This window comes from Thamnophis elegans, chromosome 6 (genome assembly GCF_009769535.1).
Source record: "Thamnophis elegans isolate rThaEle1 chromosome 6, rThaEle1.pri, whole genome shotgun sequence".
NCBI lineage: Eukaryota > Metazoa > Chordata > Lepidosauria > Squamata > Colubridae > Thamnophis > Thamnophis elegans.
The window spans coordinates 7,295,028-7,314,764 of record NC_045546.1 but is presented as its reverse complement, the minus strand read 5'-3'; the positions used below and the strand labels follow the sequence as shown (position 1 = coordinate 7,314,764).

Genomic DNA, 19,737 nt, shown 5'->3' with positions numbered 1-19,737 from the left:
GGTGCCTGTCACGTGATCCGGGCGTCCCGGAAAGACCTCGGAGGCGGCTTCTTCGGCGGCCATTTTCCCGCCTGTGGTGGCGGAGTCGGGGGTGGTGCTGGGGGAAAGGAGGAAAAGGCGACGCCCACTCGGGCGGGGAGAGAGCAGAGGCGGCCTTTCTCCCGGGTGACGAGCCAGCCCGGCCCTTCAGGAAGGCGGAGCTCGCAGCTGGGGCGTCTAAAAGGGCTGGGTGGCGGCGTGAGGGCCGGTCGGCCGTGCCTGCCCGCCCTCCTTTTCCTCCTCCCTCCTCCTCCTCCTCCTCCTCCTGCTCCCTCTTTCCCATCCCCGCTTCCCCGCCAGGATCAGCCGCGGCCGCCGCGCCTGGGAGCTGGGCACCATGTCGGGGCAGAGCCTGACCGACCGCATCACGGCGGCGCAGCACAGCGTGACGGGCTCGGCCGTCTCCAAGACCGTCTGCAAGGCCACCACGCACGAGCTGATGGGCCCCAAGAAGAAGCACCTCGACTGTGAGTCCGACGCCGCTGACGCCGCCGCCTCCTCCTCCTCTCGGGGCTGCCTTCCTTTTCCCCTCAAGCCGTTTTTCCCCCCCTCAGGCCGAGCCTCCTCCGCGGCTTTTCTTTCCCCCCCGCTCGGAGTCGAGGGAGGAAGGGGCGCCTCTTCGGGGCCGTGGAGCCTAAAGGGGGGCGCTTTCCCTCAGGGCTCCTTCCGTGACGAAGGGTGGCAAAGTTTCTTAGGGCAGCTTCTTGTCAACCCCTCTGGGTTTCTTTTCCTTCTTATCCGCCGCCTCTTTTTATTCTCCCCCCCCCCAAAAAAAAAACTTGGAGGAATTTGCCTTGGAAAAAGCGCAGCGTTCCTGTTAATTTGGCCGTCAGGAATATGTGGCTCCTTCGTCCTTCGTGAGGCATTGTTTCATAATAATAATACTACTCATAATACCACTAATAATAATTTTTTGAATATTCAGTTGACTGAGTTTCATGTTTAATGAATAAGGTATATAATAATAATAATAAATATATACTTTATTCATTAAACATCAGTTGACTGAGTTTCATGTTTCATGACTAACATATACAATAATAATAATAATAATAATAATAATAATAATAAATTATTATTATTTTAAGAGGGTACTTGGTTGATACCTAGGCCGCTGGCAGCAACCCTTATCGACCATTAGCACTACTCAGTGGCATTTGACACATTCTTAAATGTTCAGTTGACCGAGTTTCATGTTTCATGAATAAAACTTTATAATAATACATTTTTAAATGTGTTCAGTTGACCGAGTTTCATGTTTCATGAATAAAAGTATAATAATTATAAAATAAAATATTTGTGATGCATTTTAAATGTTTAATGGGCTGTTTTATTCATGCTTAATGAATAAAAGAGACAAAAATAATAATAAAGGTCCTTTCAGCACCATTAGGCTGATTAAGTCCCGCTCCCCCCCTCCCTCTGATGCCACGCTGTTCCTTGGGCTTTCTGCGGTTTTCCTTCGCTGCTTGACGGGGCTGCCTTTTAATTTTGGCTTTTAAATGAATTTTTCCTGTGCTTCCCCCCCCCCCCCCTTTCTTCTCCTCCCTGATGTCTGAAATCTGCATTTTTGTGGCAGCTTCTTCCGGGAGTATTTCTAATTAAATCCTGCCCCACCATCTCTCAGGTTTTTCTGATTCGGAAGTTTCCCCTCCTTTCAACCATTCGGTTCTTTTGACTCTTGTAGGTATACAGGTGTGATCTTCAACTAGGAAACCAAAAGCAAGAATAGTAGTCCTTGACTTTCAACAGTTTGTTTAGTGACCTTTTGAAGTTTACAACAAGGCACTGAAAGAAGTGACTTATAACCTATTTTTACACTTAACAACCACTGTGGCATCCCCATGGTCACGGGATCAAAATTCAGATGCTTGACAACCGACTGCTATTTATGACGGTTGCAGTGTCCTGGAGTCATGTGATCCCCTTTTGCAGCCTTCAGACAAGCAAAGTCAGCGGGGAAGCCAGATTCACTTAACCACGATTAACTTAACTGCACTGATTCACTTAAGTGTGGCAAGAAAGGTCATAAAATTGGGTAAAATTCACTTAAGAACAGAAATTTTGGGCTTGATTGAGGTCATAGGTTGAGGACTATCTTTATAGAGTTGCCTGACGGCGAGATAGGCTACCTGTAAGTTTAATAAATAAATATTGTGGGAAATTTAACCCTTTTTCTCCTCCCTTCCATAATTTTAGTTTAGCCTTGGTTGTTTGGGAAAGTTGAGAACCTGAAACCACTTTTCTGGTTTTGCCCTGGTCCCCGCCTTCAGCACAATAGGGATAAATTTGAATTAGGTGTCTCTAACCCTAATTGCAAAGGCAAAATTGCAAAATGATAATTTAATATTTAAGGGATTAAGTAGCTGTTTAGGAAGCCAACAGTAGTAATTCTTCACTTATTAGTGAGGCTTTCCTCCGAATTGAATATTTTATTGAAATATTTAGTAGTTTTTAATGTAGTCATGTGGAAGGATATGATCTATATAGTGGGTATCCATTAACATGAGAGGAAGGATTTTTGACATCATATGATGACCCTTGCTGTTACTTGTATTGCCCCTAAAGAGTTTGAATGCAAAAATGTATTTTGTTTCCCTTTTCATCCCATTTCATAACCTAAGCTGCACTGCAACATTACAATAATTTCATTTCCTGCACTCTCAAATTAACAAGTGTTGCTAGTTAGCTTTAAGGGTTTCTTCCTGTTAATATGTGGGATCAGTCTTCAACTAAATGGTTACATGTGACAAGGAAAGTTAGCATTTAGTAAAACCACATTTTATTGACTGACTTTTCTGGCTTAAAATTGACTATCACAAACTTGTTTGAAATTGCCTTGTGGTGTTATATAAAGTAGATATTTGCATTCCGAGAACTTAATTGCAATTCAGAACCATCTCCAGCATTTTTTGCTCAATTTATAGTCTAGATCTAACTTGAAGAATGATTTCATATGATTAATTTTCCACAGATTCCATGTTTATAAAACCTCTGTTCTGGATTTATAGTTCATTGACCCCAAACATGTTATTTCCTTCACTTGGTTTTTTTTGCTCCTTATAAAATGTCTGAAAAATGAGGAGAAATAGCCTTTCTGGCAAATAAAATATTTTGACCTATGTTTCAGGGTTTTTTAAAAAAATGTTCATTATATATAATTGTCAGTAAACGCTCTTAGGTGTTGGCTTAAAGTAATGTTTCTCAACCTCAGCAACTTCAAAATGTGTGGACTTCAACTCCCAAAATTCCCTAGCCAGCAAGGCTGACAGGAATTCTGGGAATGGAAGTCTGCACATCTTTTTGCTGAGGTTGAAAAACACTGGTTTAGAGAATTCTTGGAAAAATCTCTTACTATTGGGTACTTTTGTGTGGTACCTGATAATCTCAGTTTTATGCACGGTTAAACACTAGGCACATTTTCTGAAAAGAAAGCACTCTTCTCAATATCTCTGTTGAACATAATTCTTTAGTCAAAAGGAGAGCTGAAGGGTTTTTTTCCTGCACTGCCTTCATTATTTTGAACTATAATTTAGAGCTTTTTGCATTGAGAAGAATACATTGATTGCTCTCCTCAGGATTCAGTGATAGGGAACTGAGCCTAATGTTTTGTGTTTGACTAATTCATTAAGGAAGCAAAGAAGCAAATTTGTGCTCTAGCTAGAAATAATGAAAGCAATAACTTTAGATCTCTTACATGCCACAATATTTATGAGGAAGGCTAGATTTTGTTAATGCATGTGGTCTTACAACCCTATCTAATGCCAGAAAGGAACTTTCAGCTAACTCAGATTGGCAAGCAAGTTAATAGAACAGAGTCGGGTCTTTACCATATAATTTGGCCTATTGAAGCATTGAAAGCTATTTGTACCATTTGTTCAAGATGCAGTTTCATTTATCTTCTAAATGCTGTTTTTAATCTGCCAAGTGGTTCTGTTCTTATGAAAGAGTTCAGAATACTTAGCCTCTTAATCCCCATTCAAACTGCTCCTTTTCCCCACCTATCATCCATAACTAACTGATTAACAGAATAATAGAGTTGGAAGGGATTTTCTAGTCCAACCCCTTACTCAAGCAGGAAACCCTACACCATTTCAGATAAATGGTTGTCTAATCTCTTAGAAACTTCCAGTGATGGAGCACCCACAACTTCTGGACGGAAGCCATTCCACTGGTTTATTGTTCTCACTGTCAGGAAATTTCTCTTTAGTTCTAAGTTGGTTCTCTTTTTGATTAGTTTCCACCCATTATTTCTTCAGGTGCTTTGGAGAATTTGCTCTTTGTGGTAGTCTTAACCCTTAGATATTGGAAGACTGCTATTATGTCACCCTTAGTCTTTCTTTTCATTAAACTAGACATACCCATTCCTGCAATTGGACTAATAAGGCCTTGGTTACTTTATTATATAAATAAAAGCCTGGATTCAACATTTTCTCTGCTAAAACTTTAGATGTAATTTTCAGCTTTATGCCTTATCACTTCCCAAGCTAATATATAGTTAATTACAATAGGGAAAACCTAGATTTTTTTTAAACATAGGTTAAATTTATGCTGTGTCGATAAGATTCGGGGAGAAACACCTGGAATTTTGAATGCTGCAGCCTTCAAATGCTTGATTGCATCTGTCCTTCTTGTGATTTGTCTACTTGTTTTCTGTGAGCCGCATCTGTATACTAAATCCTCTAACTGACATTTATTTGACACTAGGAACACTGCAGCTTTCCAGTAATGCTTTTACCATATGCTCTGCTGTCTTTGGAATCCCATGACTGAAAAAATCCCCTGCTATGCTATTTTATAATTCCCAACACTCGTTCTTTTTTTATAACTCATTAATACAATAAAAATAACTATACTTAATCAGTATGTGCTCACATTGTTGTAATGCCAGTTATAATTGCCTTGTGGGTTGGACTTGAACAATATCTCAATCTGGACAAGATAATCTCAGGGAGACAGGGCTGTAGGAGATGACCAGGCTGAAGCCGGAGGGAGGGGTCAAGTACATCATCAGTCTCAAGTGCCTACATGAGATCTAAATCCAGATAACCTTGAATTCTTTTGACTCTTATCTGCTGCCAATTTGTTTTTACTATTAGTTCAGATTCTTGTTGAATGTGTTACCAATAACCCAGTTTTCATTGAAGCTCCCTTGATTCCTGATTTCCTGTGCTTGAAAAAGGCTTTGACTAAGACAATTGCATTGGCAAGATCCAACCTGTTTGTTTCACAGGGCTTTTCTACAGTGAAGGCCAGATTTGAACTATGTGCAATTTGGTTGCAGCTGCTTGCTGCATGGATTGTATAAAGTGAGACCTCCAACTAAAGCATGCAGAGTGATTCTGAAGTTCTTATCATTTTCCACTTAGTGATTCTGATGCTTTCTAGAAGGCTTACAAAAACTGATGTGCACTTTTGAGTAGCTTTCAGAGTTTTGTGATGGTTTTGTACTTGAAGATGCCAGCATGTACTTTAACCAAAATGCAGCCTCATTGGTGAGATATGTCTTTAATTATTCTTTACAGGTAGTCCTTAATTTACAACCACAATTGACCCCAAAATTTCTGTAGTCTAGCAAGATTGTTGTTAAGTGCGTTTTTCCAATTTTATGACCTTTCTTGCCACAGTGATTAAGTGAATCACTGCAGTTAAGTTAGTAACATGGTCGTTAAATGAATCTGGCTTCCCCGTTGACTTTGCTGGTTAGAGGGTCACAATGGGGAATCACATCACCCTAGGACACTCCAATCGTCATAAATACATGTCAGTTGCCAAGCAAACTGACTGAATTTTAATCACACGAGCATGGAAATGCTACAAGGTGGTAAGTGTGAATATGCTCATAAGTCACTTTTTTTCAACAGGAATGGTCACTAAACAAATGATGATAAGCTGAGGACTATCTGTAGCTATGCTGTGTGAAATGATTAACTGTTCTATGGAGCCAATGTCATTTTTCAGGTCAAGAATGATCTAGGAATATCCCAGTTGGTGTATCTTTTGCATAAAATTGATGCTTTGCATATCCCCAAAATTCCATCTTCATCAGTTGCTTAAGGCAGTGTTTCTCAACCTTGACAGCTTTAAGATATGTGGACTTCAACTCCCAGAATTTCCCAGCCATGTTTTGGATTTTCTAGATACTGTTTTCTTTATTGCTTTTATAGCTTTGTGGTAATTTTGTAAACCACCCTGTTTATTCATGGCAGGTGGCATATATATCCAATTAATAAGTGAATTGTTTTTCCACGCTAGGACTATAGTTAATCAATTTCTAACCAGTATTGTACACCTACGTGCTTAGGTGCTCTATTAAGCATTTCCCTAAATGAGGTCATGTAAAAAATTTTTTTGCAAGCTTGATTTCTTTAAAATTGAAAATAGAAGTGCCTCTCAAATGAGCTCACTTGGGGATTGAAATCATTTGGAACAAAGTTGCTGCAGTTGAATCACCTTGTTTTGAAGACTTATTTACACATCTGGGTTGGAATTTGTTTTAGAAATTCTGAAACAATTCTCCACTGCTTAGCAAATTGTGCTTCATCACTTCAATTTGTGTTGACACAAAAACCAATTTATTTCATGGGGGCCTGATTTCAAGGAATATTTGGACTGTTTATTGATGCTGGACAAACAGCTGTCCACACCAGTTTCTCATCCAAAGTAGAAATAAAAATAGCCACCCGGTATTTTTATGTGTGTCTATGCAGCATTGTGGAAATCTGTTTGCCGATTAAATGTTCTGACTGAATGTTAAGTTTTAGTGACCGCACATGAACGATCGGCTGTCTGTAGAATAGTCATTCCACCTTGCCCTCATACATTATGTGGGGTGCTTCTTATTTCTAACCTTGACATTAAATTTTTTGTCTTCCTCAAAACCTCTCTTTCATCCTAAAATAGCTAGTTTTAGGACGTCTGTGTTTTTCATAAAATAGCAACTGTAATTTCAAAATGGGTTTTGTGGCATTAATAACAAGAGACTAAAATACCTTTCGCCTGTGTTTTAGATTACAACTCCTTTCATGTATTATCAGTGCTGCCTGACATTTATGGAGAATTTACTGCAATCCTGATATCTTAATTGGATGAGATTGGTATGTTGTGTTAAAAAGGAAACTCCAGTTAAAGGGACTTGCATACTACAGTTTTCCTATTATGCCAGAAATAGATGTGCTTGAGCGTAAAGAGTGACCAGCATTATTGGTCTCGCACAGAAATCTTGAGCAGAGACATTAGAATTGTATTGTTTTTATCACAGTGTACCTGCTGAATAAAGAAATACTATGATATTTTTTAAAAAGCTAATCCTTCTTTGAACTTTAGGATGACAAACTGGCTTTCACATGGATGGAAAGTCCAGCTTTGCAATCTTGAGGGAGAATTAGTATGATTTATTTATTTATACTTCTTTTATTTGTATCCTGCCTGTATTATTTTTACAAAAAACTCAAGGTTGCGAACATATCCAACCCACTTTCCTCCTATTTTCCCACAAAACAATTCTGCAAGGTGACCCGGGCTGAGAGAGTGATTGGCCCAAAGTCATTCAGCTGGCTTTTGTGGCTAAGGCAGGACTTGAACTCCTGGTCTGCCACTTTCTAGGCTGGTGCTTTAGTCGCTAGAGCAAACTGGCTCTCTGATGATGATGATGCCAGTAAAAAAAAGCATGAATGAATAATTTATGCAAAATGAAGTTGCTTGGCATCTTGCCTTGAATTCCTAACTGTTGTTCAATTTTAGATATTGTTAGAATTTTAAATTAATTTTTATTTAGTTTGAGACAGATTTCATCACAGTAATTGGCAGATATTCTTATTCTTTGTTTTATGTATGTATGTAAATAACTCGAGGTAAACATATATAATACTGTACAGTACTCCTTCCCCATATTTTCCTTACAACAGCAATCTTGTGAGGTGGGTTTATACAATATAATAGCAGAGTTGGAAGGGATCTTGGAGGTCTTCTAGCCCAACATCTTCTTAAAGACTTCCAGTGTTGGGGCATTCACAACTTCTGGAGGCAAGCTGTTCCACTGATTAATTGTTCTAGCTATCAGGAAATTTCTCCTCAGTTCTAAGCTGCTTCTCTTCTTGATTAGTTTCCACCCATTGCTTCTTGTTCTACCTTCAGGTGCCTTGGAGAATAGCTTGATTCCCTCTTCTTTGTGGCAGCCCCTCAAATATTGGAAGACTGCTATCATGTCTCTCCTAGTCCTTCTTTTCATTAAGCTGACAGAGAGTGATTGGCCCAAATTCACCCAGCTACCTTTCATGTCTAAGGCGGGTCTACAATTCATTCATTTTGTTTTTAGCCTGATTCCTTAATCACTATATCAAACTGGCTGTCAGATATCTTAGCAAAGTTTATAATGAGTATCGGGATTTCATTTGACTTTTGTTGAAGTACAAGAAGCCCACGATTTACAATTTATTTAGTGACCGTTCAAACTTAACAACAGCACTGAAAGAAAAACCTCATGACCATTTCTAACATGACTATTGTAGCATCCCCTATGGTCACATGAGCAAAATTCAGACGCTTGTAACTGATTCCTGTTTATGACAGTTGCAGTGTCCTGGGTCATGTGATCCCTTTTTGCGACCTTCTGACAAGCAGTGTCAATAGGGAAGCCAGATTCACTTAACAACTGTGTCACTAACAGTGATTCACTTAACTGTGGCAAGAAAGATCTTAAAATGCGGCAAGATTCACTTAACAACACTAACTTAGGAAAGAAATTTTAGTCTCAGTTTGTAAGTCAAGGACTATCTATAATTCAAATTATTGTTCACATAATATAGTCAGTTGCATAAGAATCCCTTAAATCTGAGTGTAAAGTGTAAAAAATTCTCAAGGTTAGAATTATGTAGTAATCCTTCAGCTAGTCACCTAATCTTGTTTAATTTTTTTAACATAATAAAGAGATGTGAATATTTATCCTCACCTTTCCAGGTATAGTAATGCTAGGTCTATTATTTAGAATTGTTGATTGAACCTTTCTTTCAAAAATATACATTTCTAATGTACATTTGCTCTCTTTTCTCAAGAACTCTTTGCTGAATATTTTTTTCCTTTACTTCTTCTACTGTGGCACTTATGTACCTAAATCTACTTTGTGATATGATTGCTCACATGATTGCTTACTGCATAATGTGTTTAATAATATCCTGTGATCAAATGTGCAGTTTCTGGTCCTCTGGGGCTATGAATCCCTTTTAAAATTGAATTAATGGATGCCAGCTAGAAATATTTTGATATTTAATTTATTCTTGCATTACAGTATTACAGCTGCAATTCTTTTTTTCCCCTTAATATCACATTTTTATTACCCCATATAATCTAGAGGCCCGGATTAGTTTTTGCTTGATCCAATAAAATTGGACAGCCTCGTATCAGTGTATGGTACCGTGTTTCCCCAAAAATAAGAGAGGGTCTTATTTTCTTTTGACCCCCGAAATAAGAGCTTGGCCTTATTTTTGGGGAGGTCTTATTATTTTTGAGATGTGGGAGGCGGCAAGCGTGGTCACCTCATGGCTGCTGCTGTGTTGCAATATTTTCGGGGAGGGCTTATTTTTAGCACATGCGTTCAAAAGCCCAATTGGATTTATTATCTGGGGAGGTCTTATTTTCAGGGGAAACAGGGTAGATTTCACTGGTACAATCAGTGGAGTTTTAGATGCCATTGCATCTAAAATTGAATCAATCATAAATATGTGGAGGTTCTAGCATTCTGTAATAGCAATGAAATTGATACTATCTAGATAGCTTCCTGTTGCTTTTACATTGATGCATGGATTGATATAAATTGCAGTCATTAAGAGTCTGCTCCGTTGTGTTCCACAGGTTAGTGTTCTTTTATTTTAAGTCATTTTTTTCTGAAATTTTAGCATTGGGATATATAATGTATGTGTAAAATGTAATTAGAACTGGGCTGAAGCTTTTAGTATGATTAAATAACACAGCTAAGGTCAGTTCAAAGCTTTAGTTTATATAAAAAAATAGTATTGTCGGCATCAGTTACTCTAATATTGCTAGACAATGCCATATTGTCTATAATACTGTTGGCCGTCTGCCCTAGGATACTTCCTGAAACTTACCCATTAGCACGCAAAATATCATTTCAGAAATTCATTCTGAATAATAATGCTTGCATTGTTCTGTACTATCATCATTTAAGTAATCATTCAATTCAGAATGGTCAATTAGCAGTTCTTTTCTCTTGTTGTAAATAGCAATTACCTGATATCAATAAATAAGGTTTATTGCACAGAAAATATACTTTCGTGTAGTAATGTTTTGCTTGGTGTATATATAGTTGTTTTAAGTATAACATACTAAGTCTTCAATTGTCTTATTACAACTTTGGTTTTTTCACTGGGAGCACTTGTTCCAAGAATAAATTGAGTTCTCTTTCAATTATTTTTCCAGCACCATTTCTATGTCACTCTTTTCAATGAGAGCTCTAGGTTTTTAAAGATGATTGATCACTGGTGCTCTCTTTGAAATTTGGAATAAAGTATTGATCAGCAGTCAGATACTATGTCCTATGATTCCTACAGTACTCCTAAATGATGCTCAAAATTAAAAAATAACATTTTAATGTCACAAATCTCAAGGTATTGCCAATACTGTTATAACATTGGATCCCAAAAATATTGAGAATGAGATGTACAAATTCTGTTGAGTTTTGCTGATGTTTTAAAAGGATGGAGAGAATAGATATGCTATCATACAGTAAGCAGCAAATGCTACTGTATGATAGCATATCTATTCCCCCCACCTTTTCTACTGGGAAAAATTGCTGAGCCTCCTAAAATATTTATTGGAAATATATGAGGCATTTATCTCCAACCAGTCACATTCACAAAGCATGTGTTCTTTTCCTTCCTTCCTTCCTTCCTTCCTTCCTTCCTTCCTTCCTCCCTCCCTCCCTCCCTCCCTCCCTCCCTCCCTCCCTCCCCTGATTGTCCCTCATACAAGCCTTTATTGATCCTACTCCTCTATATGATATGACACACACTGATATCACACTGTCTCAGTTTTTGATCTTGGCTCTGTTTTATGGAGTTAGATGCCTGTGTAGTGTTATCTATGGTATCTCTAATCTAAACCAGTTAGTGTTAGTTACAGATAGTTGTGACCTTGGTGAGGCGATACGGAATAATTTTAGCTCTGCCTATTACAAAACAAAAAAATGTTTTGTATCTTCAAAATCTACAAATAATACCTTATTTACCCTGTTTAACAAGCCTAACATAAATGTGTCGAGATTGTGTAATTGTGTGTGATACTAATGATAATGAAGCAATATCATGCAGAATATGCTGTGAATCCATACACATCTTTTAGATTATAAAGACCTTTTGTTTCAGGCTAAGCACCTTTATGATTGCCACTTTGATATAATTCCAATTCCTGTTATAGAACAAAGCAGGATAGGTTTTTTCAAAATGTATAGTCAAATTTAATCTCTTTGATTCTTTCTAATGGTTGATTCCAGTGATACTTATGGCTTGCAGCTTTATTTGCCAAATATTGTTCCAGCTAGTTAATATTTCAGTGATCCTCAAGAAAATAAAATTCTAGGATTGTGCTTCAAAACTAATAAGGGAGGGAAATATGTGGGTTTGAGTCGACATGTTACATAGCAGCCATTTAAAGAAAACCTGCTTGTTTCATAAAAAAATATAGACTATAAAAATATAGTCTGTGGTACTATTCCGGTTACCTATAATTAACTTTGAAATATGTCCACACTAGCAGAAGAGACTTAATTTTCAGTGAGCTGAATTGATACCCATGAATACTCTCTTTAAAGAGGTGGTTACCTACTATTTCTCAGAATTTATATCCTGTTTTTGGACAGTAGGTTGAGATAAACAACTTGATAGTTTGCTAGGTTTTTTTACATGTATATTCAGTCTGTGATAAAAGTTTCAGAAAGCTCAGCTCAGATGACACACATTTGAGTCTGTCTGAAAATTCATTTCTCAGGCACATGGATTGCTGACTACAGTGGGTTTTCCAATAATTATGTCTACAGCTTTTATGTTTAATGCAAATTGGGATTACTGATGAGATGCTGGTTATCTCTTGAGAGAAGGCTCAGAACACGTTGATTATCTCCAATTTCAAAAGTACTTTTTGATATTTCCATATAAAATGAAAAAGTGTAAAACTAGTTAAAACCAGTTCTTTAAGATTCTTACTTCAATACTTTATTATAATAAACTATTCAATCGTGTGCTTTCTAGTAAGCAGTTCACAATGGGAAAGATTACGTGAGAACTAACTGCAGGCAACTGAACCAATGCCTCATTCCCTTTCAAAATTGTATTTAGATTCCTTGCTAGAGAAGATGGAAGCATGAGTATATGATAATCAGGAGGAGCGGTCACTGCAAATATGGTTTCACAACTTTGCTTATAAGACTATTGAGTGCAAAAAAGTGTCATTCACTAGGACTTCTACATAATTGTGCATAATACTATAGAAAACATGAAATGGTGAGTTTGTTAAGTTCATATTTTTCAGTGGTGATTTATTAAGCTATTCCTGTAAAAATAACATACGAACTTAATACAGGATATTGCATCAGTGAGAGGGTCATTTATCACATTCTTTTCAGTTGTACTAAAGCTCTTGAATGAGAGCTTGGCTAATATTCTTCTATCGTTGACCCTTGGCTCCACAGGATATTTAAAGAACAAATGGAATTTTTTTTAAAAAAAAAGACAAAAAACAAAATTAGATTTTTCCAGATAAGGACATGAATCTGAAGTGGAAATGTCAGGAGATCTCAAACAGTAGCCTACAAGATATATTGCTGTTGCAGCTTAACTTTCTCTCAGTTTCAGAGCTTCATACTTTTAAGTTGGTCTCTATAGTTAATCCTAGGAAGCATTATAGTCCCATTACAATTTATGTCAATAAAATTGTACAGTTAATGTGTTTATTTTATGATATTGGATACTATCTGAAGACCAAAAACAGACTTGTGAGCCTTCACTTCAGTTTATATGACATTTGAGTTATTTCAGTAATGAGGTAGTATTTAACCCTTGACAATTTCTTGGATGACTGGACCCTATGCCATGAGGGCTTTATGGATGACAACCAGTAAATCAGTTTCTTGAATTACATCAGGGAACTTATTGCTAACCGTGCAGCTTGCAGACTGGAGGTTGTTACATGGGCACAATGAGACTTGCCCATAACTGCTTGTATTGGCATATGAAATAGTGTAGAGTAGGTTATTGCCTGCTTTGGATAAACCTATACAAGAAACCTTGGAAAACATGGTGTAGTATATTATCACTGAAAAGGGAAAGTTTTTAATAGAGGCATTTGGGTTGCCTTGGATTTATGGATCACAACTCTTATCAGTGAATTAATTACAAGAGGTAAATAGAGTCTCTTACATTCAGAGATGGTGTGTGTACCTGGGAAAAGTAAGTGTAGTAAACAAATCAAGGTTGGCAACTGGCCACTTAGCGAAAGAGAATAGGGATGTGGTTCTTGCTTTAATGCATTCAGAGCATCTGCAGTAGAGATGAGCAACCTTAAGTCAGTTGGGACATGCTTCTAAATAAGATTTTTGGCCAGATGAAGACCACAAGATTTCCACCCGCAGTAGTAAACTAGAGATAATTGCTTTCTGAATGGCTGAAGTCAACAGAGTCACAATCCTCTATGCCAGGGATGTCAAACTCGATTTCATTGAGGGCTGCATCAGGGTTGTGTTTCACCTTGGGGGGGACATGGGGGCGTGGCTAGCTCAATGTCACTCGTGTCGGGGGCGCCTGTGGTGGCCTGAGTGCTCTGCCAGGTAAAACCTGAGCTCCATTTTTGCTGACAGAAGCACTACAGGCCAATCCTTCACTGTTTCCAGGGCAGCCCCACAGGTCAAATCTAAGTACCTCGCAGGCTGGATCCAGCCCCAGGGCCTTGAGTTTGACACCCCTGCTCTATGCTGTCCATATTTTATTTCCCTGTAAATTCATAATTGAGCTTCCCCTCCCCTCTGATCCCCATCTGCTGAATGCTTGCATTTAAGAAAGTTCATGCTGTAATAAATGCATTCTTTAAGCCGCTTTGCAATTTTGCTGCAGTACATCAAACTGGCTGAAAAGTCCAGTGGAATGAGTAAAGTACACACTTAGTTCTTTTAAAGCCCACTGGTTCTCCGTGAGGCTCTTATAATATCCTCCTGTTGCTCTCAGTTACAGCTGGGTTTCATTGCAGTGATGGGAATTTGAATCCAGGCTTGGCGGATCCTGGTATGGTACAGTGCCCATTGTGCACTTAGAGGGGCATTGCATGCCCCTCCTCCATGAGGTTCTGCCCCTTGGGCACATACATATTTAAAGCAAGAAATCAAACTGCGAAGTAAATTGAAGGAGATCAGAGGCAGTAGCATTCTTAGGAATAGGAATAGCTTTGCCCCCCATCAAGGCTTCCAGCGTTGGCTTTGCAATAATTAGCAAAAGCAGCTTTGTTTTAGAAGGCCTTTGGTTCTTGATGGATGGAAATGATTGATGCCAGATATGTAGATCTGTTACAATATTCATGTAAGTGAATCAGTTTCCCCATTGACTTTGTTTGTCAGAAGGTTGCAAAATGTAATCATGTGACCCCAGGACACTGCAGCCATCATTAATATATGCCAGTGGCTGAGCATCTGAATTTTGATTGCATGACTACCACCTGAACGGTCACTGAATGAATGGTTGTAAATTGGGGACTACCTACATTTCTGTATTGACCTTATTGTCTAGGTCCCACCTACAGTCTGTTTAAGACTTGGACTGTTTAGAAATTTTTTAGCAATAAGTAATATATAAAAGCAAACATCAGATCTTGTGCTCGATACAGTGAAGACTGCTTAACATGCCTGCTGAGAATATGCAGGATGATAATTAGCAGAAAGGTTATAATTACAACTAAGGCCTTTCTTTATCCCCTCCTTTTTTAATAACAGGAAGAAAATGTAACTTTGATCAGCTGCATGCTTTGCCATCTTAAGCTTCTGGTGCTTTTAGAACTTTTGATTTCCAAACATGTATTTTCTCTTAATACTTCACTTGTGAAAATATTTTTGTCATCTATAAAATTTAACCTGAGCTTATATCTGGTGACATATCATTATAGGGAATGTGTATTGTTGTATACCTGCAACAGGCTGCTGAAATACTAAACTGTTAGGTTTCCTTTCTTTTTTCCTTTACATTTCTGTTTGGGGATTATTTTTCTTACTACTGGTCTTGTTGAAGGGATTGGAGTACAGTGACACAGTTGATAAATCACATAAATCACAACTTTGTATTATATTAATAACAGGGAAATGCCTTCCCAAGGGCCATTATTCCTTTTATGTGTCTCAAAGACAGAATTAGCTACACTACATAATTTTATTTTAGGATGCTTTGAACTTCTAAGATCCCTGGTTCATGCAAAAATGACATTGTGGTTTAAATTCTAATTTACTAAACAAATCCATATTTAAGACTGGTTTCTTTTGTATTTTATTATACTTTTGCTTTAAATGATAATTCCTGCTTCCTACCTAATGACAAATAGGAATCTCAAGAAAATGTATATTATAATTTGAGGATAGAAAGATCATCACATGGCCTGTTGCCATTTTATTTTAAAAGGAAAAAAAATATTCTTACACACAGCACAACAAATCTAGTGATTTTGAACTAATGCATATTATCTTTTGTTCAGTTACCTTTGCTGGAATAGAAATCTGATCCAGATCCAAGGTGGGCAAAAAGACTGGTAATAAAATGGAAGCTGGCTGCCGGAAAGAAGGCCTCTGTTTATTTGGTTTTCCAGAAACTTGTGACAGCAGCATGTTTCTGGGGTGGCTGACCAAATGGGGTTGGGATAGGTGAGCTTTTGTACATTCTTTGGAGCTTTGTGATTGAGATCTTGTGTAAGAAGAGTGTCCTTTGATATTTTAATGGCTGTTGTCACATTCCTATGGGGTCATGTAGGGGTCATGGCTGGCTCATCAGGCAGAAGGGGAAATGCAAATCCTAGGTGTTTTGTTTGTCTGAGCTAATCTTGTCAGCTTACCTAATTGTGTTGCTTATTTGGAGTCTCTTTGCTTATGACTAGATTGGCCCAGTCTTTCTGAATGGATACAAAATCTCCATTCCATAAAGACCAGCCTCTAACACAGGGGTCCCCAAGCTATGCTGCCTGGAGAATTCTGGGAGTTGAAGTCCACAAGTCTTAGAGTTGCCAATTTTGAAGACCTCTGCTCTAACATTCTGCCTTTTTTAAAATTCCCCCCAAATATTTCATTGGGGGTGAGGGGCTTCCCATACCCTTGAGTGAAAAGAATGGTAACTAAAAGTTTCCTTTAAGTTGAGCTGACTGATAACTTAATGGACATGTGAATGTCATTATCCTGGCAATAATATAAAAGTAGTTACTGTCCTTTTTTAGGGGCATTATTTGATTTCCCTCCCCCCGCCAGGATATGATATTTCTAGTGGCATAAAGTCCAATTGTACGTGTATTTTTCTATTTTGAAAATGGTTGCTGTACTTTATGGAGTTGTTACTCTTGAGCAGCTTGCAAATATTTGTACTACTTCATGTAATTCAAATATTAACTACATTTCTTTATGAGTAATTGCTTTCATTTGATGCACAATGTGCTCTTTGTTAACGCATCTCCATTTAGTATTGTATCACATCCTTTTAAAAAAACATTAGAAACCTTTATAAAAGGATATCACTTTCCATTACTACGTACTTTCCAACTTTTATTGGTTGTCTGATGAATAGTGGGAATTAAAGATTGAATATTTGAGACTTTTCTGCCGAATTACAGTTAAAACACAACAGTAATTTATTGCTAGATTAAAAAAGCAAGACTTAAAAGTTGCAACACAAATATTCCGGTTCACAGGACAATTGCTGTTACCCATGTTGTGTGACCTTTGTACATTTCATCTTGCTCCCAACTCATTCTGCTGGATACCTATTTACAAGTCTAGTGAATCCTGTTCAAATTGGATTTTTATTGCTATATTCGCCTCAGGTGGACCCAGACTACTACGGTAGAAAATCAGTATGTGTTTCATGTAGACTGAAAATTTACTTAGTTTCGTCTTAATGCTTATCAGCAAGAGTGCACGGGGAAAAAAAAAACCCTGCTGAATCAGACTGACATTCCTCCAAATCACAATTTTGATTTCTAATGCCCAGTCAGAAATGGTTTTAAGAAATGGAGAGGCATTTTGTGAAACTAGTATTCGGAAGCACATGGCCTCACAGTAAGGAATATTTAATCCAGCCATGATAATAATGTTGATGGCAAGTATATGCTTAGAAGGATCTTCTGAAATTCTAAAAGGAGGCGGTGGCTCAGTGGCTAAGATGCTAAGCTTATCGATCAGAAGGTTCGGCAGTTTGAATCTTTAGTGCCGTGTAACTGAGTGAACTCCTGTTATTTGTCCCAGCTTCTGCCAACCTAGCAGTTCAAAAGCACGTTAAAAATGCAAGTTGGAAAAAAAGGAGCCACCTTTGGTGGGAAGGTAACAGCATTCCGTGTGCCTTCGGCATTTAGTCATGCCAGCCACATGACCACGGAGACATCTTCGGACAGTGCTGGCTCTTCGGCTTTGAAACGGAGATGAGTACCTAGAGTCTGGAATGACTAGCACATATGTGTGAGGCAAAACTTTTACCTTTACCTTATTGAAATTCTAGCTAAAAGTATGTCTTAGAAAATGTGCAGTAAGATAAACGTGCTGTATATGACAAAAAAAAAAAAACTGTTATAAACTTACAATAGACTCCCCGAATAGACTCCCCGAGAAAGATACTTATACCCCAGTTCCGTTGTTCCTACTGCATTTCAGGTAACTGGCTCACTTTTAAGACCGGTCACAGCATTCTGTGGTCATATGATGCAATTTATGATTTTATTTTTAGTGGAAACTGGCCCTTTTAGCTGGAGTCAGCAAAAAAAAATCATAGGGATGCATTATCTTGTTTAATAACCATGGAATTCACTTAACAACCAAAGCCAAAGAGATTATGAACCAGGAGTTAAGAAATTGGGGTAAAAACCAGGCGTTCTAGAGGCTCCATAAACACAAAAAACACCCCCAGATGGGTGACTTTGGGCCAGTCATTTTCTCTTTGTTCCCATCTTTCCTCACAGAACTCTTGTTATGGGAAAATTAAGAGGAAGGAGAAGTATTAGGTGTGTTTGCTGCCTTGAGTTACTTCTAAAAATAATAACAGCAGGGTATGAATGAATACAGTTGGTCATGTGGGTGCTGAACTTAATGTTTCTCTCATGACATGATGGAAATTCTGGGCTCCTTTAAGGTCAGGATTACCTGTAATAATAAAGCATCTATTCTATTCATATGGAAAAGTTGGAAATTTGTGTGGTTTTGACCACTTTTTGCATCTACCCTTTGAACAATTGGAATGTAAACTTGTACCGTGTTGCCTGGCTTAATGATTACCCTCGGATGATTAAATGTTCAGATAAACTTTAAGGTGTAAGCAGATTATTAGGAGTCATGAAGTTCCACAGAGAAAAAGGCAGTGATAAGTGAAATGGGTCATCTCAGTTTCCTTCCCTTGTTCTAGATTATTCTGTTGTCACTCTGTTGGGTTAAGAAGAAGGAACAGACTATTCCTTTCATGCCGAATGTTTCTGTGTGCAGAAACATTTTGAATTTGTACTATTTCAAATGCGCAGAGCTTCATTTTGAGTTTGAAGCAGCTGTTTTGCATCTGGAGGGGTGTGCTTTGGTCAGCTTGGAAATATATTGAATTATTTCATCATTCCACTCATTTTTGTTCATTAGTATAAATCCACACTCTTTCATGGCCCCATGGCCCCTTTCTACTGCATTCAAAGCAACATTGACACACTCTATGTCCATTTTCCATCCATTCCAATGGAAGGTTAATTTTATCTTCTAACTTCTTACAGAAGACCCTTGTTCCAAACCATTTAGCATGATCTTTCCCTGTATTTCATTTTGAATTTGGCAGTTCAAATCTCACCGGCTCAAGGTTAACTCAGCCTTCCATCCTTCCTAGGTGGGTAAAATGAGAACCCAAATTGTTGGGGCAATATGCTGACTCTGTAAACCACTTAGAGAGAGCTGTAAAGTACCATATAAGTCTTAAGTGCTATTGCTATATGCAGAAAGCATAACCACAGCTTGGTTTTATCCCAAGCGTGGCCATGCTTTTTTTTAGCAAGCTTGAGTTCTAAACTAGAGACTATCTTAAAAACCAACATATACTGTTGCTTAAGAACAAACCCATGAATTGCTTTGTCCGGATGGTGCCTTGACAGAGAAACAAATGCAGGTTGAGTTTGAGATGTTCATTTTAGTTTTGAATTATTGTAAGACCTTACATTGCAAGCTAAAGAATTTCAGTTTGGTTTAATTGAAATTAGAAATGTAGTTCATAATCACTTTTTTTATAATCTAGCCCAGTGATGAGCCAAGTGCTCAAAGTGTGTGCGCGCACCCCCAAAACGCAATGTGCCCACCCACACATGTTCCCTGCCCCCCACGCATGCCCGCGTGACAGCCCCTGCATGTGCCGCACACCCCTGCATATGCAATCACCTCACATGTGCCCCGCCTCCCTGTGTGTGCCCCTCCCCTGTGTGTCCCCCACGCATGCGCGTCAG

General features: G+C 38.3%; 1 protein-coding gene across 4 annotated transcripts in view; it reads left to right on the top strand.

Moving 5' to 3' along the window:
• Positions 1-239: 239 nt before the first annotated feature.
• PICALM (phosphatidylinositol binding clathrin assembly protein) overlaps positions 240-19,737 on the top strand; it is a 72,882-nt gene continuing 53,384 nt past the window's right edge. For 2 of the 4 annotated variants that reach the window (XM_032219266.1, XM_032219265.1), the window contains exon 1: positions 240-506. In XM_032219266.1, the coding sequence (XP_032075157.1) occupies positions 377-506 (130 nt within the window). In that variant the 5' untranslated portion in view covers positions 240-376. The remainder of the gene's footprint in view (positions 507-19,737) is intronic. The other 2 variants (XM_032219268.1, XM_032219267.1) reach the window with 2 other exon arrangements.